Raw genomic sequence first — 25,967 nt, 5'->3', positions numbered from 1 at the left:
AAAGAGGTACAGAAAGAAAGAGAGCGACAAAAGAGAAGAGACAAGACGAGACAAGACAAGAAAAGAAAAAGGAGAGGGGAGGGGAGGAGGACAGGAGAAGAGAAGGAGAGGAAAGAAAGAAGAGAGAAAGAACAGGTGGGAGAAATAAAGGGGAAAAAACAATAACTCTAAGATAATACAAATTTAAAGATATATTAAAAAATTAAAAGTAGGGACTTCTTCCCTCCCCATTCCTCACCACAAATGAAGGAGGGGAAGCAAGAGGAAAGGTAATCAGGAGATTGAGACAGGAGAGAAAGATTTAATCAGCCTTAAATGACCTTTCCCTACCCTGCCCCAGTCCTGCCCACTTCCCGCCCCAGTTGCCCAGCCAATGGGCTCCTGGGACTGAGATCAGCTGTGGAGGATATGAACTGCTCCAAAAAAAAAAAAGCGAAAAGGTCTCCAGCCCAAAGGCAGGAGACTGCCCTACCCACATCTTGCTCCTGCAGCCCTTCTGCATTTACCTGTTTCAAGTGACTCCATTCCTAGATACCTACTACGTCCTACTCCTGGCCCATCCTCTTCACCCTCCTCCCGTTTGTCCCCCTACCCAGAGCTTCTTTCTACAGATTCCATCTTCTCCTCCTTATGGATTGGGGATCAGAAGTTCAGACTCAACCTCACAAGATCTTTTAAGATTTTTTTCTGCAGGGCCTCACCAATCCAGGCCTTCCCAAGGTCACCCCTTTCTTCTCCCCATCTCCAACGTCAGTTTCTGTCCTTTCCCTCTACCCTCACTATCAACAATGACCAACATTCCTATTGCCCTTATGATGTGCCAGGTCCAGTCCTTAGCATTTTACATATTAATTTTTCACAGTCCTATGAGGTGGCCACTGTTAATATTTTAGAGAGGGAAATTAGGTCCATAGATCCAGAGAGGTGCAGTCCGTTGCCCAATACACAAGTGGAAAGTGGCAGAGCAAGGACATGAACCCACCCATGTAACCACTACTCTCCTATCTGTCAAATGTAGTTCAAAGCTCTTCTGCAACCCCTTGTCTCTCCCCCTCTAAAGAGAGGCTTCACCCAGGTTTTTTGCAGTGTAATTTTGACAGCATCCACCTGAAGGGATTGTGACCCTTTTGACAAGAAACAAAGCCTTCTCAAGTGTTTCTAAGAAATGTGGGCAAAGTGCCCTATCTGTACCTCTGTCCCTCCGTTTTTCCCCTCATTAACTCAACAAATATTAATCATCTCCTCTGTACAGTGTCCAGAACACACGAGTTCCCTGTCTTGATATTCGATCAGGAGACACAGGAACCAAACAAAATTTTTACACAATTCATTTTAAAATCAGAATTGTGGCAAAGGAGCAAAGAAATACAAGGCCCTATGCAGCCTGCGATAAGGGGACTTGCTCTCTTCTTTCTTCTTCTTGAAGAGGGATCTTTGCCCAAAAGAAAGTCTCTCCTTTGGCCGGGCGCGGTGGCTCAAGCCTGTAATCCCAGCACTTTGGGAGGCCGAGGTGGGCGGATCATGAGGTCAGGAGATCGAGACCATCCTGGCTAACACAGTGAAACCCCGTCTCTACTAAAAATGCAAAAAAAAAAAAAATTAGCCGGGGGTGGCGGCGGGCGCCTGTAGTCCCAGCTACTCGGGAGGCTGAGGCAGGAGAACGGCGTGAATCCGGGAGGCAGAGCTTGCAGTGAGCTGAGATCCGGCCACTGCACTCCAGACTCCGCCTGAAAAACTAACTAAATAAATAAATAAGGAACTCCCATCCCTCTCTTCAAGTCGTCTCCCTCCCTCAGGGCCCACAAAGAAGTTGCAAACGGGTTTTGTCCTCTCCTGAAGAAGTGGAAGTTCTTTTCTTCTAAGGAAGTGGCAGATCTTCCCTTCGGTGTCTTCTCCAAGGGGTCTCCCACTCTTTTTCCCTTCTGTGACAGCCCTTCCTTCATATCCTTCAGGGACCCCACACTCTGAAGATAGCCTTTACATCCCTAATCCCCTTTGGGAAAACCCCCTGGGGCCCAGGTACTCACAGATCTAGCCAGTCCCCGAGCCCCAGGCCGCCACAGCAGCAAGAGGGCAGCCTGGCTCAGGCCTCGGTTTGGCCGCCAGACCCTCGCTGCAGCGATCGCTACCGCCATCTTGGCTAGCAACCACTCAGCGGTAGGGCACTCACGTAGGCTAGATTCGGGGCTGCCCCTTTATGTGCCTGACACAAACTCCAGCACCATCTGACAAGAAAATCACCTTCTTCCCATTCTGTTGTAGATAGAATGCACAGAGATTTGGAGAAGAAAACCTATCTACCCAAAATTTTCCCCAGTCGCCTCATTGTAGTTACTCCTGTAACAGGCAAAGAAGAGGGCAACCTGACCACGGCCTCAGGGATTTAGGGCCCGGGGGCCCAGAGTAAAACAGGTCACTGCCAAGGCCTGCCTCCTGTTCTCAACTGTCCAATGGCGTTGCCAGAGTTAGGAGGTGGGACTGGGCGGAGCCAGATTGTTGGTAAACGCTAAGCCACGTGCGGACGCCAGGACTGACGGCCGAGCCCAGCGCGTGCGCAATGGTTACGCAGAGTGTTCGCAGCGCGCGCTGCCGGGCGGAAGTGATAATCGCAGCCGCACGTGGGGTCGGCGCGATGGAGGAGGAGATGCATACTGACGCCAAAATCCGCGCTGAAATTGGAACAGGGTGCAGCCCTCGGGGTCCCGGCTGCAGCCTCCGGCACTTTGCCTGCGAACAGAACCTGCTGTCGCGGCCAGATGGCTCTGCTTCTTTCCTGCAAGGTAAGAACTTACCCAGGTCTTTTGGAGAGGGACTACCATGTACCGTGCAACGGAGTGCCCATCTCCCCATGATACCAGCTGGTAAATGTCACTCCTGCGTTGATACATGATTTCTTGTCCGATTGAATACTACTACATACGCAGGGATACATACATCTCTCCCTCACGACTAGAAAGGAGAAGATAGCTCCATCTTTGTAAATATGTCTGAGAATGACAGGCGGGGCAGACCGTCCCCGCAAGAATTGATATTTCAGAATAGGGAAAATCACCTCACCAGGGTAAATATCGCCCTTAACTAGATTCCTCCTCCTCACCCCCGCCCCCGCCCGCCCCACACACATGCCCGCTAGGTCCTTGCATCCCGGACTGACGCAAACCTGTCAATTTGCATACTCTGGACTGTGGCGGATCTTTCACCCACGTAAATACTCCTCAAATTGAAGATAATGTCACTGCCCTGGGTTGAAAAATACATCCCCACCGCTACCTCACTGCATCTCTCCACAGGAGTAAATATCCCTAAGATTAGGGCAAGTCTTACCTATAGGGCAAATATCCCCTTCCCCTAGCTAAATAACTCTCAGAACCAGATTAACTCCAAGAATATTTCTCTTTAACGTTTGAGACAGGAGGCTGGGCACAGTGGCTCACGCCTGTAATCCCCACACTTTGGGAGGCCAAGGCGGGTGGATCACCTGAGGTCAGGAATTCGAGACCAGCCTGGCCAACATGGCGAAACCCCGACTCTACTAAAAGTACAAAAATTAGCCAGGCATGGTGGTGGGCGCCTGTAATTCCAGCTACTGGGGAGGCTGAGGCAGGAGAATCGCTTGAACCCAGGAGGCAGAAGTTGCAGTGAGCCAAGATTGTGCCATTGTACTCCAGTGTGCACGACAAAACAAGACTCTGTCTCAAAAAAAAAAAAAAAAATTTTGAGACAGGGTCTCACGATGTTGCCCAGGTTGGTCTTGAACTCCTGGACTCAAGCAGTCCTCCTCCCAAAGTGCTCATATAGGTACCAGCCACCACGCCCAGCCCCAATACATTTTAACAAAATCTGGCTGCTGTGTTGATTGTGGGGAGTATGGGGGAAAACAGGGAGGTGATGGTGGCTCCAGCCAGAACAGGAGTAGTGGAGGTGATGAGATTCTGGATGTAGTTTGAAAGTAAAACGGACAAAACTTACCTATAGTTTGGTTTGAGTGCGAGGAAAAAGAGTCAGGCATAACTAAGGTTTCTGCCCAGATCTGTACAAGTCTGGAAATCAGGAGAGAGATCCAAGCTGGACATAGGCAATTTGGAACTCTCTGGCTGTATATATGGTATTTCAGCCTATTGACTGAACGAAGTCAGTGTAGATGGAAAAGAGGTCCCAGGACCAAGCCCTAGGCCTTCCAACTTGAGCAGTCAGGGACTTGTGACAAGCAAGCTAAAGGAGACTCAGAAGGAACGCCCAGAGACTTAGGGGGAAACCGGGAGAGGGTGGTGACCTGGGGCCAAGAGAAGAGCGTGTCTGAGATGTGAGGGCTGACAGCTGTTTCGGCCTTACTGACAGCCGGGTCAATGGAGGGTTGATCATTTGGAGGTCAGTGGTGACGATGTTGAGCTGCCGCAGTGGAGTGGTGGGGTCACAGGAAAGGAAGAATAGACAGCTGTTCAGGAGTTTTGCTGTAAGAGGATCAGATAAGTGGGGCAGGAATTGAAGATGGTTGTGGGGTCAACAGGGGAGAGAATTGCTGGAGCCACGTCTTGAAGAAGGTGAGAGGGGAGGGACTCTTGTGCTCAGGCGAAACACAGGCAGTTCATCTGGAGCCAGAGGCGAGTTCTATTTTGGTTTCTCCAGTCCTCAGGGCAGTTTTTCCTGGAACTAAGCACACCTTCCGTGTAAGGGCAAATTGGGCATCCCAGGAAATACCGCCTTAACCAGGGACCTTCCCGGACCCTCCCTCAGGCTTAGCACTTATGCTGAATTGAGATACTTCAAGTTTCTTCGAACCTAAGAATTAAGAAGGGGCCGGGCGCAGTTGTTCACACGGGTTGCTCACACCGGTAATCCAAGCACTTTGGGAGGCCGATGAGGGTAGATCACCTGAGGTCAGTAGTTCTTTTTTTTTTTTTTTTTTGACACAGAGTCTCGCCCTGTCACCCAGGCTAGAGTGCAGTGAAGCGATCGTGGCTCACTGCAACCTCCACCTCCCAGGTTCCAGCGATTCTTCTGCCTCAGCCTCCCGAGTAGCCAGGACCACAGGCGCGTGCTCCCACGCCCAGCTAATTTTTGTAGTTTTTAGTAGAGACGGGGTTTCACCATGTTGGCCAGACTGATCTTGAACTCCTGACCTCGTGATCCACCCGCCTCGGCCTCCCAAATTGCTGGGATTACAGGCGTGAGCCACCTCGCCCAGTCGAGGTCAGGAGTTCTGAGACCAGCCTGGCCAACATGGTGAAAACCCGTCTCTACTAAAAATACAAAAATTAGTCGGACGAGGTGGCACGCACCTATAATCTCAGCTACTCTGGAGGCTGAGGCACGAGAATCACTTGAGCCTGGGAGGCGGAGGTTGCAGTGAGCTGAGATTGCACAACTGCACTCCAGCCTCCTGGGTGACAGAGGGAAACTTTGTCTCAAAAAAGAAAATAGAGACAGGAGTCTTGCTATGTTGCTCAGGCAGGTCTCAAACTCCTGGCCTCGAGCAGTCCTCCCACCTGGGCCTCCAGAGTGCTGGGATTACAGGTGTGAGGCACCATGTCTGGCCTCAAATGTTTTGGTTTTTTTTTTTTTTTTTTTTTTTTTTTGAGACGGAGTCTCGCTGTTATTGTCCAGGCTGGAGTGCAATGGTGCCATCTCGGCTCACTGCAACCTCCGCCTCCCCGGTTCCAGCAATTCTGCCTCGGCCTCCCGAGTAGCTGAGATTACAGGCACCCACCACCATGCCCAGCCAATTTTTGTATTTTTAGTAGAGATGGGGTTTCACCATGTTGGCCAGGATGGTCTCAAACTCCTGACCGCAGGTGATCCACCCACCTCAGCCTCCCAAAGTGCTGGGATTACAGCAGACAGTACTAGAAGCCAGGCTATTTATTTCTTCGTTCTTACCTCCTGTACCCCATTTATAGCTTCTGGGGAAATAAGCAGGAATCAGGATTCATTCCAGATATTATTCCTTTCTCAGGTGTCCAGACTGGACTGGTGCAGAATTTGGGGACCAGTGCCTAAGGGAAGAGCTGGGCTGGGGAACCTTTGGAAAGAGAAGTTGAGAGCAGTGACAGTAAGAGGGAGGATGGTTAGCTTTCAGGAAGAACTTCCTGTTAAAAGTTACTAATACTGGCCGGGCATGGTGGCTCATGTCTGTAATCCCAGCACTTTGGGAGGCCGAGGCGGGCAGATCATGAGGTCAGGAGTTCGAGACCAGCCTAACCAACATGGTGAAACCCAGTCTCTGCTAAAAATAAAAAAATTAACTGGGCATGGTGACTTGAACCTGTAATCCTAGCTACTCAGTAGGCTGAGGCAGGAGAACTGCTTGAACCCGGGAGGCGGAGGTTGCAGTGAGCCGAGATCACGCCACTGCACTCCAGCCTGAGCAACAGAGCGAGACTCCGTCTGAAAAAAAAAGAAAGTTACTAATATCAGGGCTAGGCATGGTGGCTCACGCCTGTAATCCTAGCACCTTGGGATTACAGTTGCCCAGGAGTTCGCAACCTGCCTGAGCAACATGGCAAAATCCCCTCTTCACTAAAAATACAAAAATTACCCAGGCATGGTGGCACATGCCTGGAGTTCCAGCTACTTGGGAGGCTGAGGCAGGAGGATCGCTTGAGCCCAGAAGGTTGAGGCTGCAATGAGCTGTGATGGCACCACTGCACTCCAGCCTGGGCAATGAGAGTGAGACCCTGCCTGAATGCCTGAATGGATGAATGGATGAATGGATGAATGTTAATAATATCAGCTAAAGTCTGTTGCGCACTCAGCATGAGCCCCGCAGTGTTCTAAGTGTTCTCTTTGAATTGTGTCCTTTGATCCTCACAAGACGCTAGCGGGGAGCGACTGCTATTTTCCCCATATTACAAATGAGGATACGCAGGCAGAGAAATGAAGTGAGTACTCAAAGAATCACTGCCAACAAATGGCGGGGGTGACATGGGGAACCCTGGCCATCATGCTCAGTGCCACGAATGGGGCCCCAGGAGCAGGGAAGCTGTGAGTGAGGCCCTCCCGCCCTGCTGTCTCCTCAGGTGACACCTCTGTCCTGGCGGGTGTGTACGGTCCGGCCGAGGTGAAGGTCAGCAAAGAGATCTTCAACAAGGCCACACTCGAAGTGATCCTGAGGCCGAAGATCGGGCTGCCTGGTAATTGGGCCCTGCTGAACCTCTGAATAGTGCCCAGTTTGTCATAACCGGCCCCCAGCTCTTCCCTACCAGCTGCCCCGAGTCTCCACTCCCCGCTTTGGTCCCCACTTAGCTGTTTCTGTCTTTAACTCTCTGCCCTGTATCTCATCTTCTGTTGCTTCTCTCTCTGCCTCTAATTTCTCCCTCCTTCTTTCTCCCTCTCTCTGCCTCCACTCATTCATTCCATTAACCTGTTTTTCTTTTCATTTATTTATTTATTTATTTATTTTGAGATGGTGTCTCGCTCTGTCACCCAGGCTGGAGTGCAGTGGCGCGATCTTGGCTAACCGCAACCTCTGCCTCCTGGGTTCAAGCAATTCCCCTGCCTCAACCTCTCGAGTAGCTGGGATTACCGGTGCACGCCACCATGCCCACTAATTTTTTGTATTTTTTTAATAGAGATGGGGTTTCACCATGTTGGCTAGGATGGTCTTGATCTCCTGACCTCGTGATCCGCCCACCTTGGCCTCCCAAAGTGCTGGGATTACAGGCATAAGCCACTGCGCTTAGCCATTTTTTAAAAATTTTAATTTCTTTTTTTTTTTTTTTTTTTTTTTTTGAGACGGAGTCTCGCTCTGTCGCCCAGGCTGGAGTGCAGTGGCCGGATCTCAGCTCACTGCAAGCTCCGCCTCCCGGGTTCCCGCCATTCTCCTGCCTCAGCCTCCCGAGTAGCTGGGACCACAGGCGCCGCCACCTCGCCCGGCTAATTTTTTGTGTTTTTAGTAGAGACGGGGTTTCGCCGTGTTAGCCAGGATGGTCTCGATCTCCTGACCTTGTGATCCGCCCGTCTCGGCCTCCCAAAGTGCTGGGATTACAGGCTTGAGCCACCGCGCCCGGCCTAATTTCATATTTTTAAGACGGAGTCTCGCTCTGTTGCCCAGGCTGGAGTGCAGTGGCTTGATCTCGGCTCACTGCAACCTCCGCCTCCCAGGTTCAAGCAATTCTCCTGTCTCAGCCTCCCGAGTAGCTGGAATTACAGGCGTTAGCCATCACGCCTGGCTAATTTTTGTATTTTTAGTAGAGACAACGTTTCACCATGTTGGTCAGGGTGGTGTCAAACTCCTGACCTCAAGTGATCCACCTGCCTCATCCTCCCAAAGTGTTGGGATTACAGACATGAGCCCCTGTGCCTGGCCCATTAACCTGTTTTTCCACCCTTTTACCCTTATATCCTTCAATCCCCACTGGCTGGGCCTACTAGGGTGGGAGTGGGCGTGGGTAGCAGCATAGACATGGAACTACCAGGTCTTCTTCCCCTGGATGGTTCCTTTGGTGGATGCTGGAGGTAGCAGGGGTCGGTGGACAGCAGTCAGGCCTTGCCTTCTTCCTACTGGAATCTTCCATCATCCCAGGTACCTGCACCATCCCAGGCTGAGACTGTGGGCCCTTTCCAGGGGTTTGGGTGGGGCGTATGGAGGAAGGTGAGTCACATGAAAGGGAAGACCCTGACAACCGCTCTTCAATTTCCCCAGGTGTTGCAGAGAAGAGCCGGGAGCGGCTGATCAGGAACACGTGCGAGGCGGTGGTCCTGGGCACATTGCACCCCCGCACCTCCATCACTGTGGTGCTGCAGGTTGTCAGCGATGCTGGCTCTGTATCCTTTCTCCCAGGCCTCCTCCTCCAGGAAGTCTCCTGATTGCTTCCCTTCTGGTGGCTATATATATGCTGTCTGCTAGCCAGAAAAACTTCAAACACTTAACAGGTACCAGCTCACTGAAGAAGGAGAGCAAACACCCTGGGTGCTTACTTATGTGGCAGGCACTGTTCTGTGTGCCTTACACACATTAACTCATTTAATATAGCACATGCCCTTAATGATCCCCATGGAAGTGGCAGAGCCAAGACTTAGACCCAGACCATCTAGTTCTAGAGCCCAAGGACCCTGGCAGATGAGTGTTCTTATGTTCGCATGTTTTAGGTGACAAAACTGAGGCCCAGAGAGGGGAAGGGGCTTGCCCAAGGTCACACAGCTGGAAGGCCGCACAGGCGGGACTCAAGCCCAGGCCCGTCTGACTCCAGAGCCTGTGCCAGTCACTTTTGTGTTTTTGGTTTTTTCTTTGTTTGTTTGTTTTTGAGACAGGCTCACTCTGTCGCCCAGGCTGGAGTGCAGTGGTGCAGTGTCAGCTTACTGCAACCTCTGCCTCCCGGGCTCAAGCGATTCCCATGCTTTAGCCTCCTGAGTAGCTGGAGTTACAGGTGCCCACCATCACAGCAGGCTAATTTTTGTATTTTTAGTAGAGATGGGGTTTTGCCGTGTTGACCAGCCTGGTCTCGAACTCCTGACCTCAAGTGATCAGCCCACCTTGGCCGCCCAACGTGCTGGGATTACAGGTGTGAGTTACTGTGCCCGGCTGGCAATCACTTCTACTCGGCACCTCAGTGGATTTCAGGCCCTCAGTGCTGGGGGCGCCCTGAGCAGACAGCGGCTGAGTCAGAAGCTTGGCCTTGAAAGATCTCCCTGTCTGAGGTGAGGGAGGTTGAGGTTGAGGACCAGAATTAGGCACTGTAGAAGGCTTTACTGGAACATGACCCTGAACTGGATAGACATTTTATGGATGGGCAGAGAGAGAAAGTATTGTGACCCCATTTTACAGAAGGGGAAAGTAAAGCCCAGAGGAAGTGGTGGAGGATCAGCAGCAGAACTGGAACCGGCTGACTCTAAAGCTGTGGCCTTTGTGTGGCCTGCTCCGCCTGGAGAAGACACACATGGAAACTGAGGCAGAGCCAGCTGACTCCCAACCTGTGTTGTCTTTCCACTTTGAGCTCCCTGCAGGCAGCAGCGCGATGGCTCTTCCTCCATTGCCCTGCCAGCTCTGTCACCGCAGAGTGGCTGCTACCCAAGTTTTGAGCCTGGCTTTGCCAGTGCCTCCCCCACGTGACTTTGGAAGGTTTCTTCCCTTCTCTGACCCTCTGACCCAAATGTGTGGTACGTACTTCAGTACATACCTGTTGAATATTATATTCCCCATCTAACAGATGAGGAGATTGAGACTCTAAGTCATTTGTTCAAAGTCACACAGCTGAGAGAGCAAAACTGGGTCTGGAACCCAGGGCTACTTGATCCCCAGACCACTTTTAAGCACTCTTGCCATACTGCCCTTCTGTGACCGATTAGTGATGTCTGCCACAGGCATCAGCCTGGTCAGGGGAGGCATGGATCTGCTCTGCTGGCCAGGCCTACAGTAGAAACTTCTTAGGCTGGGCACAGTGGCTCATGCCTGTAATCCCAGCACTTTGGGAGGCCAAGGCAGGTGGATCACCTGAGGTCAGGAGTTTGAGACCAGCCTGGCCAACATGGTGATACCCCGTCTCTACTAAGAATACAAAGATTAGCCGGGTGTGGTGGTACATGCCTGTAATCCCAGCTACTCAGGGGGCTGAGGCAGAAGAATCGCTTGAACCCGGGAGGTGGAGATTGCAGTGAGCTGAGATCACACCATTGCACTGCAGGCTGGGCAACAAGAGCAAAACTCCATCTCCAAAAAAAAAAAAAAAAAGAAACTTAACCATTGCCTGTGGTGCTCAGCTCCTGGCCTGTTGTCTGAATGCCGCCTGCATGGCATTGGTGGATGCAGGTGTGCCCATGCGGGCTCTCTTCTGTGGGGTCACCTGCGCCCTAGACTCTGATGGGACTCTCGTACTGGATCCTACATCCAAGCAAGAAAAGGTAGGTGTGAAGATTGGGGTGGCTGAAGGGCAGAGGCCAGACAGCTCCCCCTCCCTTCCTCCAGGCCTCACGTCTCTGCAGATAATAGGCTCATGCCACCTCGATCCCACTTAGCAAGGGCTGCTCTTATCGTCGTGGTTCATTTAGCAGCAAGTGCTAGAAACCCAGCTCAAACTTGCTTAATTAGAAAGGAAATGTGGGGCCGGGTGCAGTGGCTCACACCTGTAATCCCAGCACTTTGGAAGGCCGAGGTGGGCAGATCATCTGAGATCAGGAGTTCAAGACCAGCCTGACCAACGTGGAGAAACCCCGTCTCTACTAAAAATACAAAATTAGCCAGGTGTGGTGTGGTGGTGCATGCCTGTAATCTCAGCTACTCAGGAGTCTGAGGCAGGAGAATCACCTGCATCCGGGAGGTGGAGGTTGTGGTGAGCCGAGATCGCGCCATTGCACTCCGGCCTGGGCAACAAGAGTGAAACTCCATCTCAAAATATAAATAAATAAACTAGAAAGGAAATGTATGTCCGGGTGTGGTGGCTTACACCTGTAATCCCAGCATTTTGGGAGTCTGAGGCGGGAGATCACCTGAGGCCAGGAGTTCGAGACCAGCCTGGCCGACATGGCGAAACCCCATCTCTACTAAAAATACAAAGGTTGGCTTGGCATGGTGGCACGTGCCTGTAATCCCAGCTACTCGGGAGGCTGAGGCATGAGAATCACTTGAACCCAAAGGGTGGAGGTTGCAGTGAGCTGAGATCGCACCACTTCACTCCAGCCTGGGTGAAAGAGTGAAACTCCATCTCAAAAAAAAATAAAACCAGGACTTTAAACAGCATCAGGATGTCCTTGCTTCACTTCTCATCCCTGCCTTTCTCTCCACGTCAGCTTCATTCTCTCGGCCAGCATCTCTCCTGAGGCTGGGACTGACCTCTTACGTTCCATTTCCATCTTAAGAGGCTCAAAAGCAAACAAGAAGACAAGAGAGCTTTCCCCGTCGGCTCAGGTGCAGTGTCCTAAGCTCAGGTTATTCTGAGTTTTCTGCCCAGTGCTATAATGGTCCCCTCCAGTCAAGAAGACAGAAACCACTTGGAGAGTTTCAGATGGAGGGAGTTAAATGCAGGGACTTTGTAACAACAGTGTTGGAGGAGCTAGAGGAGGAAAAAGGAACCAGGAGTGACACCCAAAGATGAGAAACCCCTCCCAGACCTGGGCTGAACCTGCGAGCCAGCTCCTGCTCTGTCATGTTGGAGACATCATCTCAATTGGTTCTGCATGCACATAGCATGTCCTGCCTCTGCCCTGGCCACTGAGGCCCAGAACCCACCCCACCTCCATGGCTGTCACACAGCCACGGCCATCAGCGCCTGCCATTGTCAGTGAGGACCAGGGTGCTGCTCTTCTTCCATTCTCCCACCTCATTACTGCTGGAAACTAGCTGGTAAGGGAGTCTGGGACATACAGCTTGCTGGCTTCCAGCCCCTGTGGGGCAGAGCATGGAAGGGTGACTGGGAGGCCGAGAGGCACCAGATAAGTGAGTGGCACTGTGGCTAGCCCCTTGGGGCAGGAATACTAAGCTTGAAAGCCCCTGTCAGAACCGCGTGGTTGGAATAAGGGGCATGGAGTACAGTTCTACAAAGGAAAGGCAGAGGGCTAGACCCGGGGAAATAGGGAAGGAGTGGTGTAGACAAAAAATGACTGCGCTTCATGCTTGATAGGTGAGCGCCTGGCTGTGGAAAGGGAGAGGCCTGGAGGCCAAGGGTCCGGAGTCCCCTCAGTGGGACTGGCTGCAGGTGTGTGGTGGGAAGCGGGGTGTTGAGACAGGGTCTCACTGTCGCCCGTGCTGGAGTGTAGTACGATCACAGCTCACTGAAGCTTCAAACTCCTGGGCTCAAGCAGTCCTCCCACCTCTGCCTCCTGAGTAGCTGGGAACTCAGACATGCACCCCCATGTCCAGCTACTTTTTTTTTTTGTTTTCTTTGTTTTTGTTTTTGTTTTTTGTTTTGTTTTGTTTTTTAAGAGATGGGGTCTTCCTCTTTTGCCCATACTAGTCTTGAATTCCTGGCCTCAATCAGTGTCCTGCCTCGGCCTTCCAAAGTGCTGAGAGTATTGTCATGAGCCACTGTGCCTGGCCAAAGGACTGGCTGAGATTTTATCTGGGGGGAAGGTCCTAGGTCCCCCACCACCTTCTACCCCTTGTACCTAGGAGGCCCGGGCAGTCCTGACCTTTGCCCTGGACAGCGTGGAACGGAAGCTGCTGATGTCCAGCACCAAGGGGCTCTACTCGGACTCTGAGGTACCAGCATGGGGATGAGGCGAAAAGCCAGAACCTTCCTTCCCGCTGATATACGGTCTTGTCCCAACTCTGCCCTGGATTCTGAGAGGCCTCAGGAGAGCCTCTTACATTTCTTCTTGTAAAAAAGAGGGAGTTTTCAAACTTCATGGTCCCAGAAACCTTTGCGGAAATGTTTAAGGGAAGCCCAATTTATGAGACAGGCAAAAAGAGAATGAGCTCTGTTTGAAGTCAGAAGAGGGCCTGTGATGGTCCCCCAGCTCCCAGCTCAGAGTGGTGAGCCACGGGAATTCTGGGTCTCAGGCTAAGAGACAGAGCCTGGAAACTCTTGGACCAGACTGTCTGCAAAAGCATGTCCAACCTGGACTTCAGGAATCTAGGAATACATGGCAGTGAAGACTGGGAGTCTCTTGATTCCGTGGCTCTTAGATTATTTAGGCTCAAGGGGCCCATGGCTGTAAAATCCCAAGACCACTCCAATTCTGTGCACTCTCCAATTCCATAGCTCTGCAAAGCTGGGGCCTCCAAGGTCTGAGGATACCTGATTGGTCTGAGTCCTGTTGCTGTCAGAATCTGATCTTAAAGCCCTTCGCCCTTTTCCTGATCTCTAAAAAACAGCTCATGAAATGGGAAATAATCCCTCACCACCTGCCTCACTTGGGGGCAGGGGAGTGATGGGAGGTTAAGGGAGTCAGGTGGGGTCAGCAGAAACTCCTGGGTCAACTAAGTCACGTGTGCATGCAGGGCTCAGCCCCCAGCACTGACCGGTCTCTCCCGCACAGCTCCAGCAGTGCCTGGCTGCGGCCCAGGCCGCTTCGCAACACGTCTTCCGCTTCTACCGGGAATCGCTGCAGAGGCGTTACTCCAAGAGCTGAGGCAAGCTGGGGCAAAGGGCCGCTCCCACTGCCTCCACCCACTCACCCCCTATAGCCTGAAGCAAACCAGCGGCCCAGCCTTGCCTCTCTGTCCTGTGGGCTCCTGTGAGCCTGCAGCTCTGTAACCACAGGGCTCCTGTGGGGAGGCCTTGGCCTGTGACAGCCCCCAGCAAGGATAACATTCAGAGGAGCTCACATTTATGGAATAGATGAGTCAATAAATTAATTCACTTTAACAAATGTCTGTTGAGCACCCATTGTGTGCAGGCCCTGCTAGTGAGATCCCAGAGGAGCAGGGAGGTAAACTGGAATTTGTCAGATGGTAGTAAATCTATAACAAAGTAAAAAGCAGGGAACAGGAGTTTGGGAGAGTCCCTTTATGGAGGGCAAATTCAGTACATCAGGCATCAGTGCCTCCACAGAGCAGGGCACCTCAGAGGGGCCCTGAAGGAGGAAAGGGCATGAGCTCTTGGTTAACGTGGGGAAGGAGCCCCCAGGGACTGGGGACCAGCTTGGTGAACAGGGTGGCCAGAGCCAGTGAGCAAGAGCAGGAGAGCAGATGGGGCTGCGGGGAACGGGCAAGCATGCAGGTGGGACCTTGTAAGCCATGGGGGGAATCTCACCCACCAACCCTGTGAGATGGGGCTGTTGTTACAGTCTCTGTCTTGTTTTGTTTTGTTTTGCGACGGAATCTCGTTCTGTTGCCCAGGCTAGAGTGCAGTGGGGTGATCTCGGCTCACTGCAACCTCCGCCTCCCAGGTTCAAGTGATTCTCCTGCCTCAGCCTCCTGAGTAGCTGGGATTACAGGCGCATGCCACCACGCCCGGCTCATTTTTGTATTTTTAGTAGAGACGGGGTTTCTCCATGTTGGTCAGGCTGATCTCTAACTCCCGACCTCAGGTGATCTGCCCACCTCTGCCTCCCAAAGTGCTGGGATTACAGGCATGAGTCGTCGTGCCCGGCCTAATTTTTGTATTTTTAGTAGAGATGTGGTTTCACCGTGTTTGCCAGGCTGGTCTCGAAATCCTGACCTCAGGTGATTTGCCTGCCTGGGCTGCCCAAAGTGCTGGGATTACAGATGTGAGCCACTCTGCCCAGCCTAATTTTTGTATTTTTAGTAGAGACGAGGCCAAACCCTGCCTGGAGTTGGAGGCAGTCCCATTCAAACCAAATGGCCTGCGATAGGGAAATGGATGCATCCTTAAGGAAACATGGAAGTGTTGGCACCTGGACAGGGAAAACACATCTGCCACAAGCACTTAGCAGAGGCACATAGGAAGTGCTCACTAAGCACACTAAGAGGGGCTAGATATTATCAAGCAACAAAGGCCAGGCTCGGTGGCTCACGCCTGTAATCTCAGCACTTTGGGAGGCTGAGGTTGGTGGATCACCTGAGGTCAGGAGTTCGAGACCAACCTGACCAACATGGTGAAAATCCATCTCTACTAAAAAATACAAAAATCAGCCAGGTGCGGTGGTGCGCGCCTGTAATCCCAGCTACTCAGGAGGCTGAGGCAGGAGAATCGCTTAAACCAGAAGGCGGAGGTTGCAGTGAGCCAAGATTGCGCCATTACACTCCAGCCTGGCAACAGAGCAAGACTCCGTCCCAAAAAAAAATAAAAAATACAAAAAATTAGCCAGGCATTGTGGCACACGCCTGTGGTCCCAGCTCCTTGGGAGGCTGAGGTGGGACGATCACTTGAGCCTGGAAGGTTGAGGCTGCAGTGAGCCAAGATCGTGCCACTGCACTCCAATCTGGGTGACAGAGGGAGATCCTGTCTCAAAAAAATAATAAAAAAAAAAGCTCAGAGGGAGACAGCAACAGCAGTCATTTCCATATATGATGCCTTTAATCCTCACTACAGCCCGAGATGTGCAGAAAGTCCCATTTTACAGAGGAGAAAAAATGAGGCTTCAAGAGAAGTCACTTGCGCCAAGCTTACATAGCTAACAGGTAGAGGAGTAAGGGCTTGGAACTCAGCTCTCTCCAGTTCTCTGCTAACCACCAATATTGGAATGAGAACATCCTGCTGTTTAGAAACCGGCAGGCATGGCCGCTCATGCCTGTAATCTCAGCTTTGGGAGGCCAAGGCGAGAGGATCAGTTGAGCCCAGGAGTTTCAGACCAGCCTGGGCAATGTAGCGATGATGCCTTGTCTTTACAAAAAACAAAAAAATTTTTTTTTAATAATCAGCTGGGTGTGGTGGCAGGTGCCTGTAGTCCTAGCTACTTGAGAGGTTCCTGGGCTCAATCAGGAAGATTGCTTGAGCCCAGGGGTTCAAGGCTGCAGTGAGCCGTGATTGTGCCACAGCACTCCAGCCTGGACAACAGGGAGGCCATCTCTCAAAAAAAAAAAAAAAAGTCCTCTTCCCCTTTTCCAGCTCAGGTCTCAGGGGGCAAGCACCCTGGGGATGCCCACCACAGCCCGTCACCCTGACCAGTCAGTCCCCTGTTGGTCTCAAGCACCCCCAACCCCTTCCATCCTCCCACACACGAACAGACTCTGGTTTGCTGCAAGAGTGTCTGGTGTTTAATCTCACGTTGCTGCCGCCCGATGAGCGGTGGCCAGGAAGGGGAGGGGTTCCAGTCCAGCTCGCTCCCGTTTCTAGATGCTCCTGCCGCTGCCGCAGCCTCATCCGCCAAGATTCTCCACTCTCTGCCCACAGATTTGCTGGGCTGCCGGCCTCAGGGTTCACAGTGAGGGCTGTAGGGGCAACTAGGGCGGGTCTCGGGAGGCAAGGTAGGCGGCCAGGGTCACCAGGGCAGCCGCATACGTGCACACGCCCAGCCCGACGGCGAGGACCCCCAGCAGGAAGGCACGGCGGGAGGCGGCCCCTGCCCCCTGGATGTCCCCCTTGGCCCAAGCCTTGTTGGTCTGTAGAGGCAGTGGGCAGCAGTGACCCAGGCATCCCCTCAGTCCCAGACCCTTCCCCTGGTCTCCCCACCCAACATACCCATTCATTCATTCATGCATGTATTCCAAAAGCAGATACGTAGCACCTACTATAGGTCAGGCACTGGGGATGCTGAGTGATTAATAAAAACATTAAAATGGTATATGCCACTGTTCTAACTCATTTGATTCTCACATTGGCCTAGAGGTAGCAATTATTCCCACTTTACAGATGAGGAAAGTGAGGCACAGGGAAGTTAAGTGACTTGCCCAAAATCTTGCAGAGATCTGGGCACCGTGGCTCACGCCCGTAATCCCAGCACTTTGGGAGGCCAAGGTGGGAGGATCACTTGAGGTCAGGAGTTCAAGACCAGCATGGCCAACGTGGTGAAACCCCGTCTCTACTAAAAATTCAAAAATTAGCCGGGCATGGTGGCGCGTGTCTGTAATCCCAGCTATTCAGGAGGCTGAGGCAAGAGAATCACTTGAACCCAGGAGGCGGAGGTTGCAGTGAGCCGAGATGGCACCACTGCACTCCAGCCTGGGCAACAAAGTGAGACTCAAAATATATATATATTGCAGAGAGTGGCAGACTCAGGATTTGAGTTCAGGTTCTTAACTAACACTGGGCTGCCCTCCACCTTCCCGCCTCAGGTATATGGCTCTTTGTTTGTGTGGGGCATTTTTCTCTTTTATGCCCAGTCCCCTCCAAGTCCCACACACAGACTGACCTTCTGGGCTAGACAGAAGGCAGCGATGCCCACAGGCCAGAAACAACACAGCATGGAGAAGACAGCCAAGCCGAGGTGGTCGTGGGGTAGAAATGGTGAAAGACGGCTGCCGCCATCCCAGTCCGAGTCACTGTCACTGGATGACATGTCCTATGGGCAGGAAAGTGCCCAGGTGGGCATCTCCAGCCACCTTTCCTGCCCCATTGCTCTGCTCTCCATAGCCCTCAAAGGCCAATACCTGCCCCCAGGGCTTCCCCAGAGATACAAAGAGAAAAAAATGTTCAGATATGGGCTTTTGGTGTTTGAGACAGGGTTTCGCTCTGTCACCCAAGCTGGAGTACAATGGCACAGTCTCAGCTCACTGCCTCCCAGGTCCAAATGATTCTCCTGCCTCAGCTTCCCGAGTAACTGGGATTACAGGCACGCGCCATCATACCTGGCTAATTTTGTATTTTTAGTAGAGACAGTGTTTCACCAAGTTGGCCAGGATGGTCTTGAACTCCTGACCTCAGGTGATGCACCCGTCTCGGCCTCCCAGAGTGCTGGGATTACAGGCATGAGCCACCACACCTGGCCAGAGATGGACTTTTGACATTTGTTTCCTGGAGCCCTCTGAAGGGAAGCTATGGACCAGGTCTCCAGAGAAGAGCCCCAACCACACCCAGAGTTTTCAGTTCATTTTCAAGGGGTTCACGGATCCAATCATGGATGCTACAATTGTTTATAATGTCTGAGTGAAAAGCCCCTGAATGACCGGGCGCAGTGGCTCATGCCTGTAATCCCAGCACTTTGGGAGACAAAGGTGCGTGGATCACCTGAGGTCGGGAGTTGGAGACCAGCCTGGCCAACATGGTGAAACCTCGTCTCTACTAAAAATAAAAAAATTAGCTGGGCATGGTGGGGTGCCCCTGTAATCCCAGCTACTCAGGAGGCTGAGGCAGGAGAATCACTTGAACCCAGGAGGTGGAGGTTGCAGTGAGCTGAGGTGGAGCCACAGCACTCCAGCATGGGCGACAGAGCAAGACTCTGTCTCAAAAAGAAAAGCCCCTGAATGGGGACAAACGCCACTGAAACAAGGAAACTGCAAAAAGTTGGAGATTATTGGCCAGGCACAGTGGCTCACGCCGGTCATCCCAACACTTAGGGAGGCCAAGGCAGGAGGATCATTTGAAGCCAGAAGTTTGAGACCAGCCTGGGCAATATGGCAGACCCCATTTCTACAAAAAAATTTAAAAATTAGCTAGGCATGGGCCGGGTGCAGTGGCTCACGCTTGTAATCCCAGCACTTTGTGAGGCCAAGGATGGCAGATTGTGAGGTCAGGAGATGGAGACCATCCTGGCTGACACAGTGAAACCCCACCTCTACTAAAAATACAAAAACAAAATTAGCTGGGTGTGGTGGCACGCACCTGTAGTCCCAGCTACTCAGGAGGCTGAAGCAGAAGAATGGCATGAACCCGGCAGACAGAGCTTGCAGTGAGCCGAGATTGCGCTACTGCACTCCAGCCTGGGCAACAGAGTGAGACTCCATCTCAAAAAAAATAAAAAAAATTAGCTAGGCATGGTGTCTTGTGCCTATAGTCTCAGCTACTTGGGAAGCTGAGGCAAGAGGATAGCTTGAGCCCAGAAGTTTGAGACTCCAGTGAGCTATGATCACATGTCTGCCCTCCAGCCTGAGCAATGGAGCAAGACCCTGTCTCTAATAAATAAATAAAAGATTGAGATTATAAAATGCTCCAATGGCCTAAATGATTAGGGCAAACCTGCCTGCTGGAAACTAATGTAGAGTCTAGATTTTTAAACCTTTTTTTTTTTTTTGAGACGGGAGTCTCGCTCTTGCCCAGGCTGGAGTGCAGTGGCTCGATCTCCGCTCACTGCAACCTCCACCTCCCAGGTTCAAGTGATTCTCCTGCCTCAGCCTCCTGAGTAGCTGGGATTACAGGTGTGCACCACCACACCTGGCTAATTTTTGTATTTTTTTATTTAGTAGAGACTGGGTTTCACCGTGTTGGCCAGGCTGGTCTTGAACTCCTGACCTCGTGATCCACCCGCCTCAGCCTCTCAAAGTGCTGGGATTACAGGCGTGAGCCACCGAGTCCAGCCTAATTTTTGTATTTTTAGTAGAGATGGGCTTTCACTACATTGGTCAGGCTGGTCTTGAACTCCTGACCTCAAGCAGTTCATTTGTCTTGGCCTCCCAAAGTGTTGGGATTACAGGCATGAGCCACAGCGCCTGGTCCCACATGCTTTTATTACCATGTGACTTTGATATCCCTCCCATCAAGGGATGAGTTCTGTGTCCCGTCCCCTTGAATTTGAGCAGACTCATGACTCACTTGTAATTAATAGAATGTGGTGGAAGTCATGTTACGTGACTTCCAAAGCGAAATCAGAAAAGGTGAGGCAGCTTCTGCTTTGCTGCAACATTCATGCTGCAGGCTGGAGGTACATAAGCAGCCTGACTGCCCTGAAGCTGTTATGCTGTAAGGAATCCCAAAGCAGCTTATATGGAGGGACCACATATGGAAGCTCTAAGACTCGGCTGGGCACAGTGGCTCACGCCTGTAATCCAGCACTTTGGGAGGCTGAGGTGGGTGGATCACCTGAGGTTAGGAGTTTGAGACCAACCTGAGCAATACAGTGAAACCCTGTCTCTACTAAAAATACAAAATTAGCTGGGCATGGTGACACAAGCCTGTAATCCCAGCTACTCGGGAGGCTGAGGCAGGGGGATTCGCTTGAACCCAGGAGGCGGAAGTTGCAGTGAGCTGAGATTGCACCATTGCACTCCAACCTGGGCAACAAGGGCAAAACTCCATCTCAAAAAAAAAGGAAGCCCTAAGACACCATGAAGAAAGAGAAAAGTACCCAGCCAGCTCCTGACTGTTCTAGTTCCACCCACCAGCTGAATGCAACCTCATAAAAGACGCAGAGGCAGAACCATGCAACTGAGTCCCAAATTCCTGACCAACAGAAACCATAAGAGTTCATAGTGGCCGGGCGCGGTGGCTCACGCCTGTAATCCCAGCACTTTGGGAGGCCGAGACGGGCGGATCACGAGGTCAGGAGATCGAGACCATCCTGGCTAACACGGTGAAACCCTGTCTCTACTAAAAAATACAAAAAACTAGCCGGGCGAGGTGGCAGGCGCCTATAGTCCCAGCTACTCGGGAGGCTGAGGCAGGAGAATGGCGTGAACCCGGGAGGCGGAGCTTGCAGTGAGTTGAGATCCGGCCACTGCACTCCAGCCTGGGTGACAGAGTGAGACTCCGTCTCAAAAAAAAAAAAAAAAAAGAGTTCATCGTGATTGTTGCCTGCCTGCCTTGCTTCTCTTCCTTCTCTCTCCTTCCTTCCTTCCCTTTTTTCCTTCTTTCTTTCTTTCCTTCCTTTCTTTCTTTCTCCTTCCTTCCCTTCTTTCCTTCTTTCTTTCCTTCCTTCCTTTCCTTCTTTCTTTCCTTCTTTCCTTTCCTTCTTTCCTTCCTTCCTTTCCTTCTTTCCTTCCTTCCTTTCCTTCTTTCCTTCATTCCTTCTTCCTTCCTTCTTTCTCTCTTTCTCTCTTTTCTTTCTCTCCTTCCTCCCTCCTTCCCTTTCTCTTTTTCTCTCTCTCTCCCTCTTTCTCTTTCTTTCTTTCTGTCTGTCTCGCTCTGTTGCCCAGGCTGGAGTAAGGTGGTATGGTCATAGCTCATTGCAGCCTCTACCTCCTGGGCTCAAGTGATCCTCCCACCTCAGTCTCCCGAGTAGCTGAGACTACAGGAACACGCCCCCACACCTGGTTAATTTTTTTGTTTTAAATGGGGTCTTGCTAATTTTCAGAGGACAAAATGAAAAATTAAATAAAAATAAAGATGGAGTCTCGCTATGTTGCCCAGGCTAGTCTAGAACTCCTGGGCCCAAGCAGTCCTCCTGCCTCGCCTTCCCAAAGTGCTGGGATTACCAGTGTGAACCGTTGTGCCTGGCCTGGAATGAGAAATTATAAAAAGTGACATTAACTTAAAAAAAAAAAAAAAAAAAAGGAAGGCTGGGCAGGAGTTTGAGACCAGCCTGGGCAACATGGCAAAATCTCTTCTCTACAAAAAATACCAAAAAATTAACCAGGCATGGTGGCACATGCCTGTGGTCCCAGCTACTCAGGAGGCTGAGGTGGGAGGATTGCTTGAGTCCAGGAGGTCAAGGTGGCAGTAAACTATGATCGCTCCACTGCACTCCAGCCTGGGCAGCAGAGCGAGACCTTCACACACACACACACACACACACACACACACCTTCACACACACACACACACACACAGAAAAAGAGCAGAGTGGACAAAAGCCAGAGGTGCATGCACTCTGAAGACACCAAGCAGCAGAGTCAGAGATCAGAGGGAAGACAAAGCCAAAGGCCAGGCAACAAAGATGAGAGACAAATCTGGAGAGAAAAAGGTAAAGAAACCAGGAGAGACATAAAAGAAGAACCGTAACTGGAAATCTCAGAAGCCCACGCACAGCTGGGAAGTGAGACTCCAGGCCTAAGGCAGATCGGCACAGCTGTCAGCCTGCCAGATGCTGGCCGTAGTGGGGCTCACCCCAGCCCCCTCCTGTGCCTTCCACTAAGGTCTGCTGTTCCTACCTCAACATCAGGGGGCCTTGGTTCCCCCAGGCCAGCGCTGACAGAGGGAAGAGGCGGTGACAGGAACTGCAAACCCCTCAGGGATTCGGCAAAGGCTATCTCTCTTAAGGCGGACCCCAGCTCATGCCTGCCAGGCTTCTGGGCAGGGGTCTCACATTCTGTGCTCTCCAGCAGAGGCTGTTGAAGCTCACGAAGACTAGGACTGTCCATGGCTTTGGGAAAACTCCAAGAGGGGTTTCCTAGGGGTAGGGGGAAGAAAAAGACAAGTTGTAAAAGTCTCACTTCACTCAACTTCTGACCCCTTGCTTTAGAGAGACCCAGGCAGAGACCAGTGAGTGCAGTGGTCCTCAGACCCATTTTACAGATAGGGAAACTGAGAGGCCCAGAGAGAAAAAAAGATTGGCCTCAGGTTACAAAGAGAACTTAGGACATTCAATTTTGGGCATTTCTCTCTTTTTTTTTTGAGACAAAGTCTCGATCTGTTGCCCAGGCAGATCCACCACTGCAGATCCACTAGAGTGCAGTGGTGCGATCTCAGCTCACTGCAGCCTCTGCCTCACGGGTTCAAGCCATTCTCCTGCCTCAGCCCCCCAGGTAGCTAGGATTACAGGCACCCACCACCATGCCCGCCTAATTTTTTTTAAATTATTATTATTTTTAGTAGAGACAGGGTTTCACTGTGTTAGCCAGGCTGGTCTCGAACTCCTGACCTTAGGGGATCCACCAGCCTCGGCCTCCCAAAGTGCTGGGATTACAGGCATAAGCCACTGCACCCAACCAAATTCTGGGCATTTCTCTCAGGCAAAAGCCACATACCCATCACACTTACCCAATAAGTTGCACCTGTTGAACCATGCCTTACACACTTACCTGCCCCACGAACACCCCCAACACCCATCCCAGGTTCATACCCTGTGACCACCTATCCAGGTCCATGCACCCCTCCCAGTCACGCACACACCCATACCCTGCCCCCAGTGCTGCCTGGAACTTCACTCTAGTCTACATTCCCCCTCTGTCCCCTAGACCTGCCCCCCGAAGTCCCCTGCCACACAGCCCCATCTAGGCAAGCCCAGCCTCCACCTCCACACATTCATCTCCCAAAGGACTCCTTGCATATTTTCCCCAAACGTCAGCATCCCTTTCAGGCCCCCAACCTCCTTACACATTTATCCCAATTGACTCCATGCACAACCCTACTCCCCACTGCATCACAAACCACAGACACCTGTGCACACACACGCACCCTGGCCCTTTCCCCTATTCTCATGACCTCTTGCATGCCTGCCTCACTCATCAGGCCCAGGCATCCCTGCCCTACTCCACCCACACACCCATGACTCCACACAACTCCCACACACGCACCAGCTCTCCAGAATCCTTGGCACACCTGGCCCCACAAACACCCTCAACCCCAGCACACATACATGTACACACGCAACACAACCAGAAAGAATATTCTTCTTGTCCTACGATCCCCCTGGGAGGTCCCCAAGCCTCCTGCCCGCTCATTCCAAACCTTGACTGAGCCGATTTCCTCGCCAAAGCTTTGCCCTCTCATCCCCAACGCCAGGACCCAGGGGAGGGACTGTGACCCCCACCCACCTACGCCCCTCGCTCACCGCTCACGATCAGAGGCCGGGGGCCTCCTGAACCCCCGCAATGTCACCCGCCCAGACCCTGCCACCGAGGGTCCGAGGGGCGCGGGGACCTGGCGCTTTGCTCTTCGCGGGTCTCGGCGCCCCGGGCCCGCTGCGTGCGGGGGCGGGGACGGGGCGGGGCGACGGCCTCCCAGGCTCTGTCCCTCCGCAGCGTCCGGCGAGGGGGACCTGAAAGCCGACTTCAGCGTCCAGGAGCGGGTTCCTACGACTCCCGGGGGTCTGGGAGCAGGCGGGAATCCTCGGAGAACGGTAGCCCCTTCCTCGTGAGTCCAGGCCCAAGCTCTGCCGGAGCAGAGGGCACCCCTGATTCTCCAGGGCCTTCCCGGCTTGGCCCCGCCTCCCTTCCCCTTTGCGCAATAATAGCCAATAATAATAACAGCAACAAGGACAGTGCGCCCTGTTCTAAGTGCTTTGCAAATAAACTTACATGCACATGTATTCCTCAGCAAGACCCTAAGAGGCATAATTGTTTATTATCCGTTTCACGCGGGAGTAAACTGCAAGCCGAGGTTAGGTAAATTGCCTAAGGGCATATCTTTGGTTCATTGAGAGCAGACTGTACCCAAGCCCTGTGTGAAACGCTTTACATTCATCATCGCATTCATTCCTCCTCTCGGTAGCTCCGCGTTTTGTTGTTGTTGTTGTTGTTGTCGCTGCTATTTTAGTTTGGGGTGTTTGTTTGTTTGTTTGTTTGTATTTTGAGACGGAGTCTCTCTCTGTCGCCCAGGCTGGAGTGCAGTGGCGCGATCTCGGCTCACTGCAAGCTCCGCCTCCTGGGTTTACGCCATTCTCCTGCCTCAGCCTCCTGAGTAGCTGGGACTACAGGCGCCCGCCACTGTGCCCGGCTAATTTTTTGTATTTTTAGTAGAGACGGGGTTTCACCGTGGTCTCGATCTCCTGACCTTGTGATCCGCCCGCCTCGGCCTCCCAAAGTGCTGGGATTACAGGCGTGAGCCACCGCGCCCGGCCTGTTTTGTTTTGTTTTTGAGACGGAGTCTTGCTCTGTCGCCCAGGCTGGAGTGCAGTGGCATGATCTCGGCTCACCGCAACCTCCGCTTCCTGGGTTAAAGCGATTCTCCTGCCTCAGCCTCCCGAGTAGCTGGGAGTACAGGGGCAAGCCACCACGCCCAGCTAATTTTTGTATTTTTAGTAGAGATGAGATTTCGCCATGTTGGCCAGATTGGTCTTGAACTCCTGACCTCAGGTGATCCGCCCGCCTCAGCCTCCCAACGTGCTGGGATTACAGGCATGAGCCGCTGCGCCCGGCCAGGTTTCTTTTATTTTTTAAAAGACGGGGTCCTGCTCTGTTGCCCAGGAATGCAGTGGCACGATCATTGCTCACTGTAGCCTCAGCCTCCCAAAGCGGTGGGATTACAGGTGTGAGTCACCGCGCCTGGCCTATTTTGTTTTGGTGTGTTTTTTTGCCGGGGGGGGCGGGTGCTGAGGGGGTGTTGGCTTGTTTTTCATCCCTGTTTTGCAGATAAAGAAACAGGCTCACGGGCCAGGCCGGTGGCTCATGCCTGTAATCCCAGCACTCTGGGAGGCCAAGGCGGGCAGATACGAGGTCAGAAGACCCAGACCATCCTGGCTAACACGATGAAACCCTGTGTCTACTAAAAATACAAAAAATTAGCGGGGCGTGGTGGTGGGCGCCTGTAGTCCCAGCTACTCTGGAGGCTGAGGCAGGAGAATGACATGAACCCAGGAGACGGAGCTAGAAGTGAGCCGAGATCGCGCCACTGCACTCCAGCCTGGGAGACAGTGAGACTCCGTCTCAAAAAAAAGAGAAAAAGACTCACCTGTATGCTCACTTGGCCACAGTAAACAGCTGGTACCAAGCCCAGCAGACTGTAACCCAGGGCTGTGTTCCTGTGGCCCTTGCTAAGCCAATGGGCGAGGAGGAAGCAGAGACAGGTGGGGTGGGAGTTTCTAGGGAAAGAAGGCTGAGGAGTGGGGTCCAGTAGGGGGTGATGCTTCGATTGTCAAGTGGTACAGTGATGTTCATGAGTCAACATTTGGACCCACATAGACCTGGTTTCCTTTCCAGGCTCTTTTTTTTTTGTTGTTGTTGTT

The 25,967-nt window shown here is 52.2% G+C and overlaps 3 protein-coding genes across 14 annotated transcripts in view; 1 reads left to right on the top strand and 2 right to left on the bottom strand.

The window, feature by feature from the left end:
• The window catches only part of LOC105495295 (branched chain keto acid dehydrogenase E1 subunit alpha), a 30,218-nt gene extending 28,038 nt beyond the window's left edge, over nt 1-2,180 (bottom strand). The window contains exon 1 of the mRNA XM_011764654.2: nt 2,028-2,180. Within this exon, the coding sequence (XP_011762956.1) occupies nt 2,028-2,135 (108 nt within the window). The 5' untranslated portion in view covers nt 2,136-2,180. The remainder of the gene's footprint in view (nt 1-2,027) is intronic.
• Nucleotides 2,181-2,323: 143 nt separating this feature from the next.
• Nucleotides 2,324-22,005, top strand: LOC105495294 (exosome component 5). Its single transcript, XM_011764653.2, has 6 exons — nt 2,324-2,780; nt 7,017-7,130; nt 8,642-8,763; nt 10,696-10,836; nt 13,040-13,129; nt 13,909-22,005. Exons 1-6 carry the CDS (start codon nt 2,558-2,560, stop codon nt 13,999-14,001), a joined length of 783 nt encoding a protein of 260 aa, XP_011762955.1. The 5' UTR covers nt 2,324-2,557; the 3' UTR covers nt 14,002-22,005.
• On the bottom strand, nt 16,575-24,339 carry LOC105495296 (transmembrane protein 91). 12 transcript variants are annotated; one of them, XM_071086904.1, is made up of 5 exons: nt 23,856-24,221; nt 22,234-22,472; nt 17,626-17,775; nt 16,956-17,027; nt 16,593-16,717 (listed from the first exon to the last, which is right to left on the bottom strand). In XM_071086904.1, exons 2-4 carry the CDS (start codon nt 22,441-22,443, stop codon nt 16,968-16,970), a joined length of 420 nt encoding a protein of 139 aa, XP_070943005.1. In that variant the 5' UTR covers nt 22,444-22,472; nt 23,856-24,221; the 3' UTR covers nt 16,593-16,717; nt 16,956-16,967. The 12 variants fall into 12 exon arrangements, with proteins under 12 accessions (XP_011762971.1, XP_011762970.1, XP_011762968.1 ...); XM_011764663.3 differs by lacking the exon at nt 23,856-24,221 and adding an exon at nt 23,317-23,711; XM_011764662.3 differs by lacking the exon at nt 23,856-24,221 and adding an exon at nt 23,317-23,711 and having other exon boundaries at nt 16,603-16,728.
• Between the last annotated feature and the right edge of the window lie 1,628 nt (nt 24,340-25,967).

The sequence above is a fragment of the Macaca nemestrina genome, chromosome 20 (assembly GCF_043159975.1).
Source record: "Macaca nemestrina isolate mMacNem1 chromosome 20, mMacNem.hap1, whole genome shotgun sequence".
Taxonomy (NCBI): Eukaryota; Metazoa; Chordata; class Mammalia; order Primates; family Cercopithecidae; genus Macaca; species Macaca nemestrina.
The sequence above is the reverse complement of the archived record's forward strand: the minus strand, read 5'-3'. Positions and strand labels throughout refer to the sequence as shown.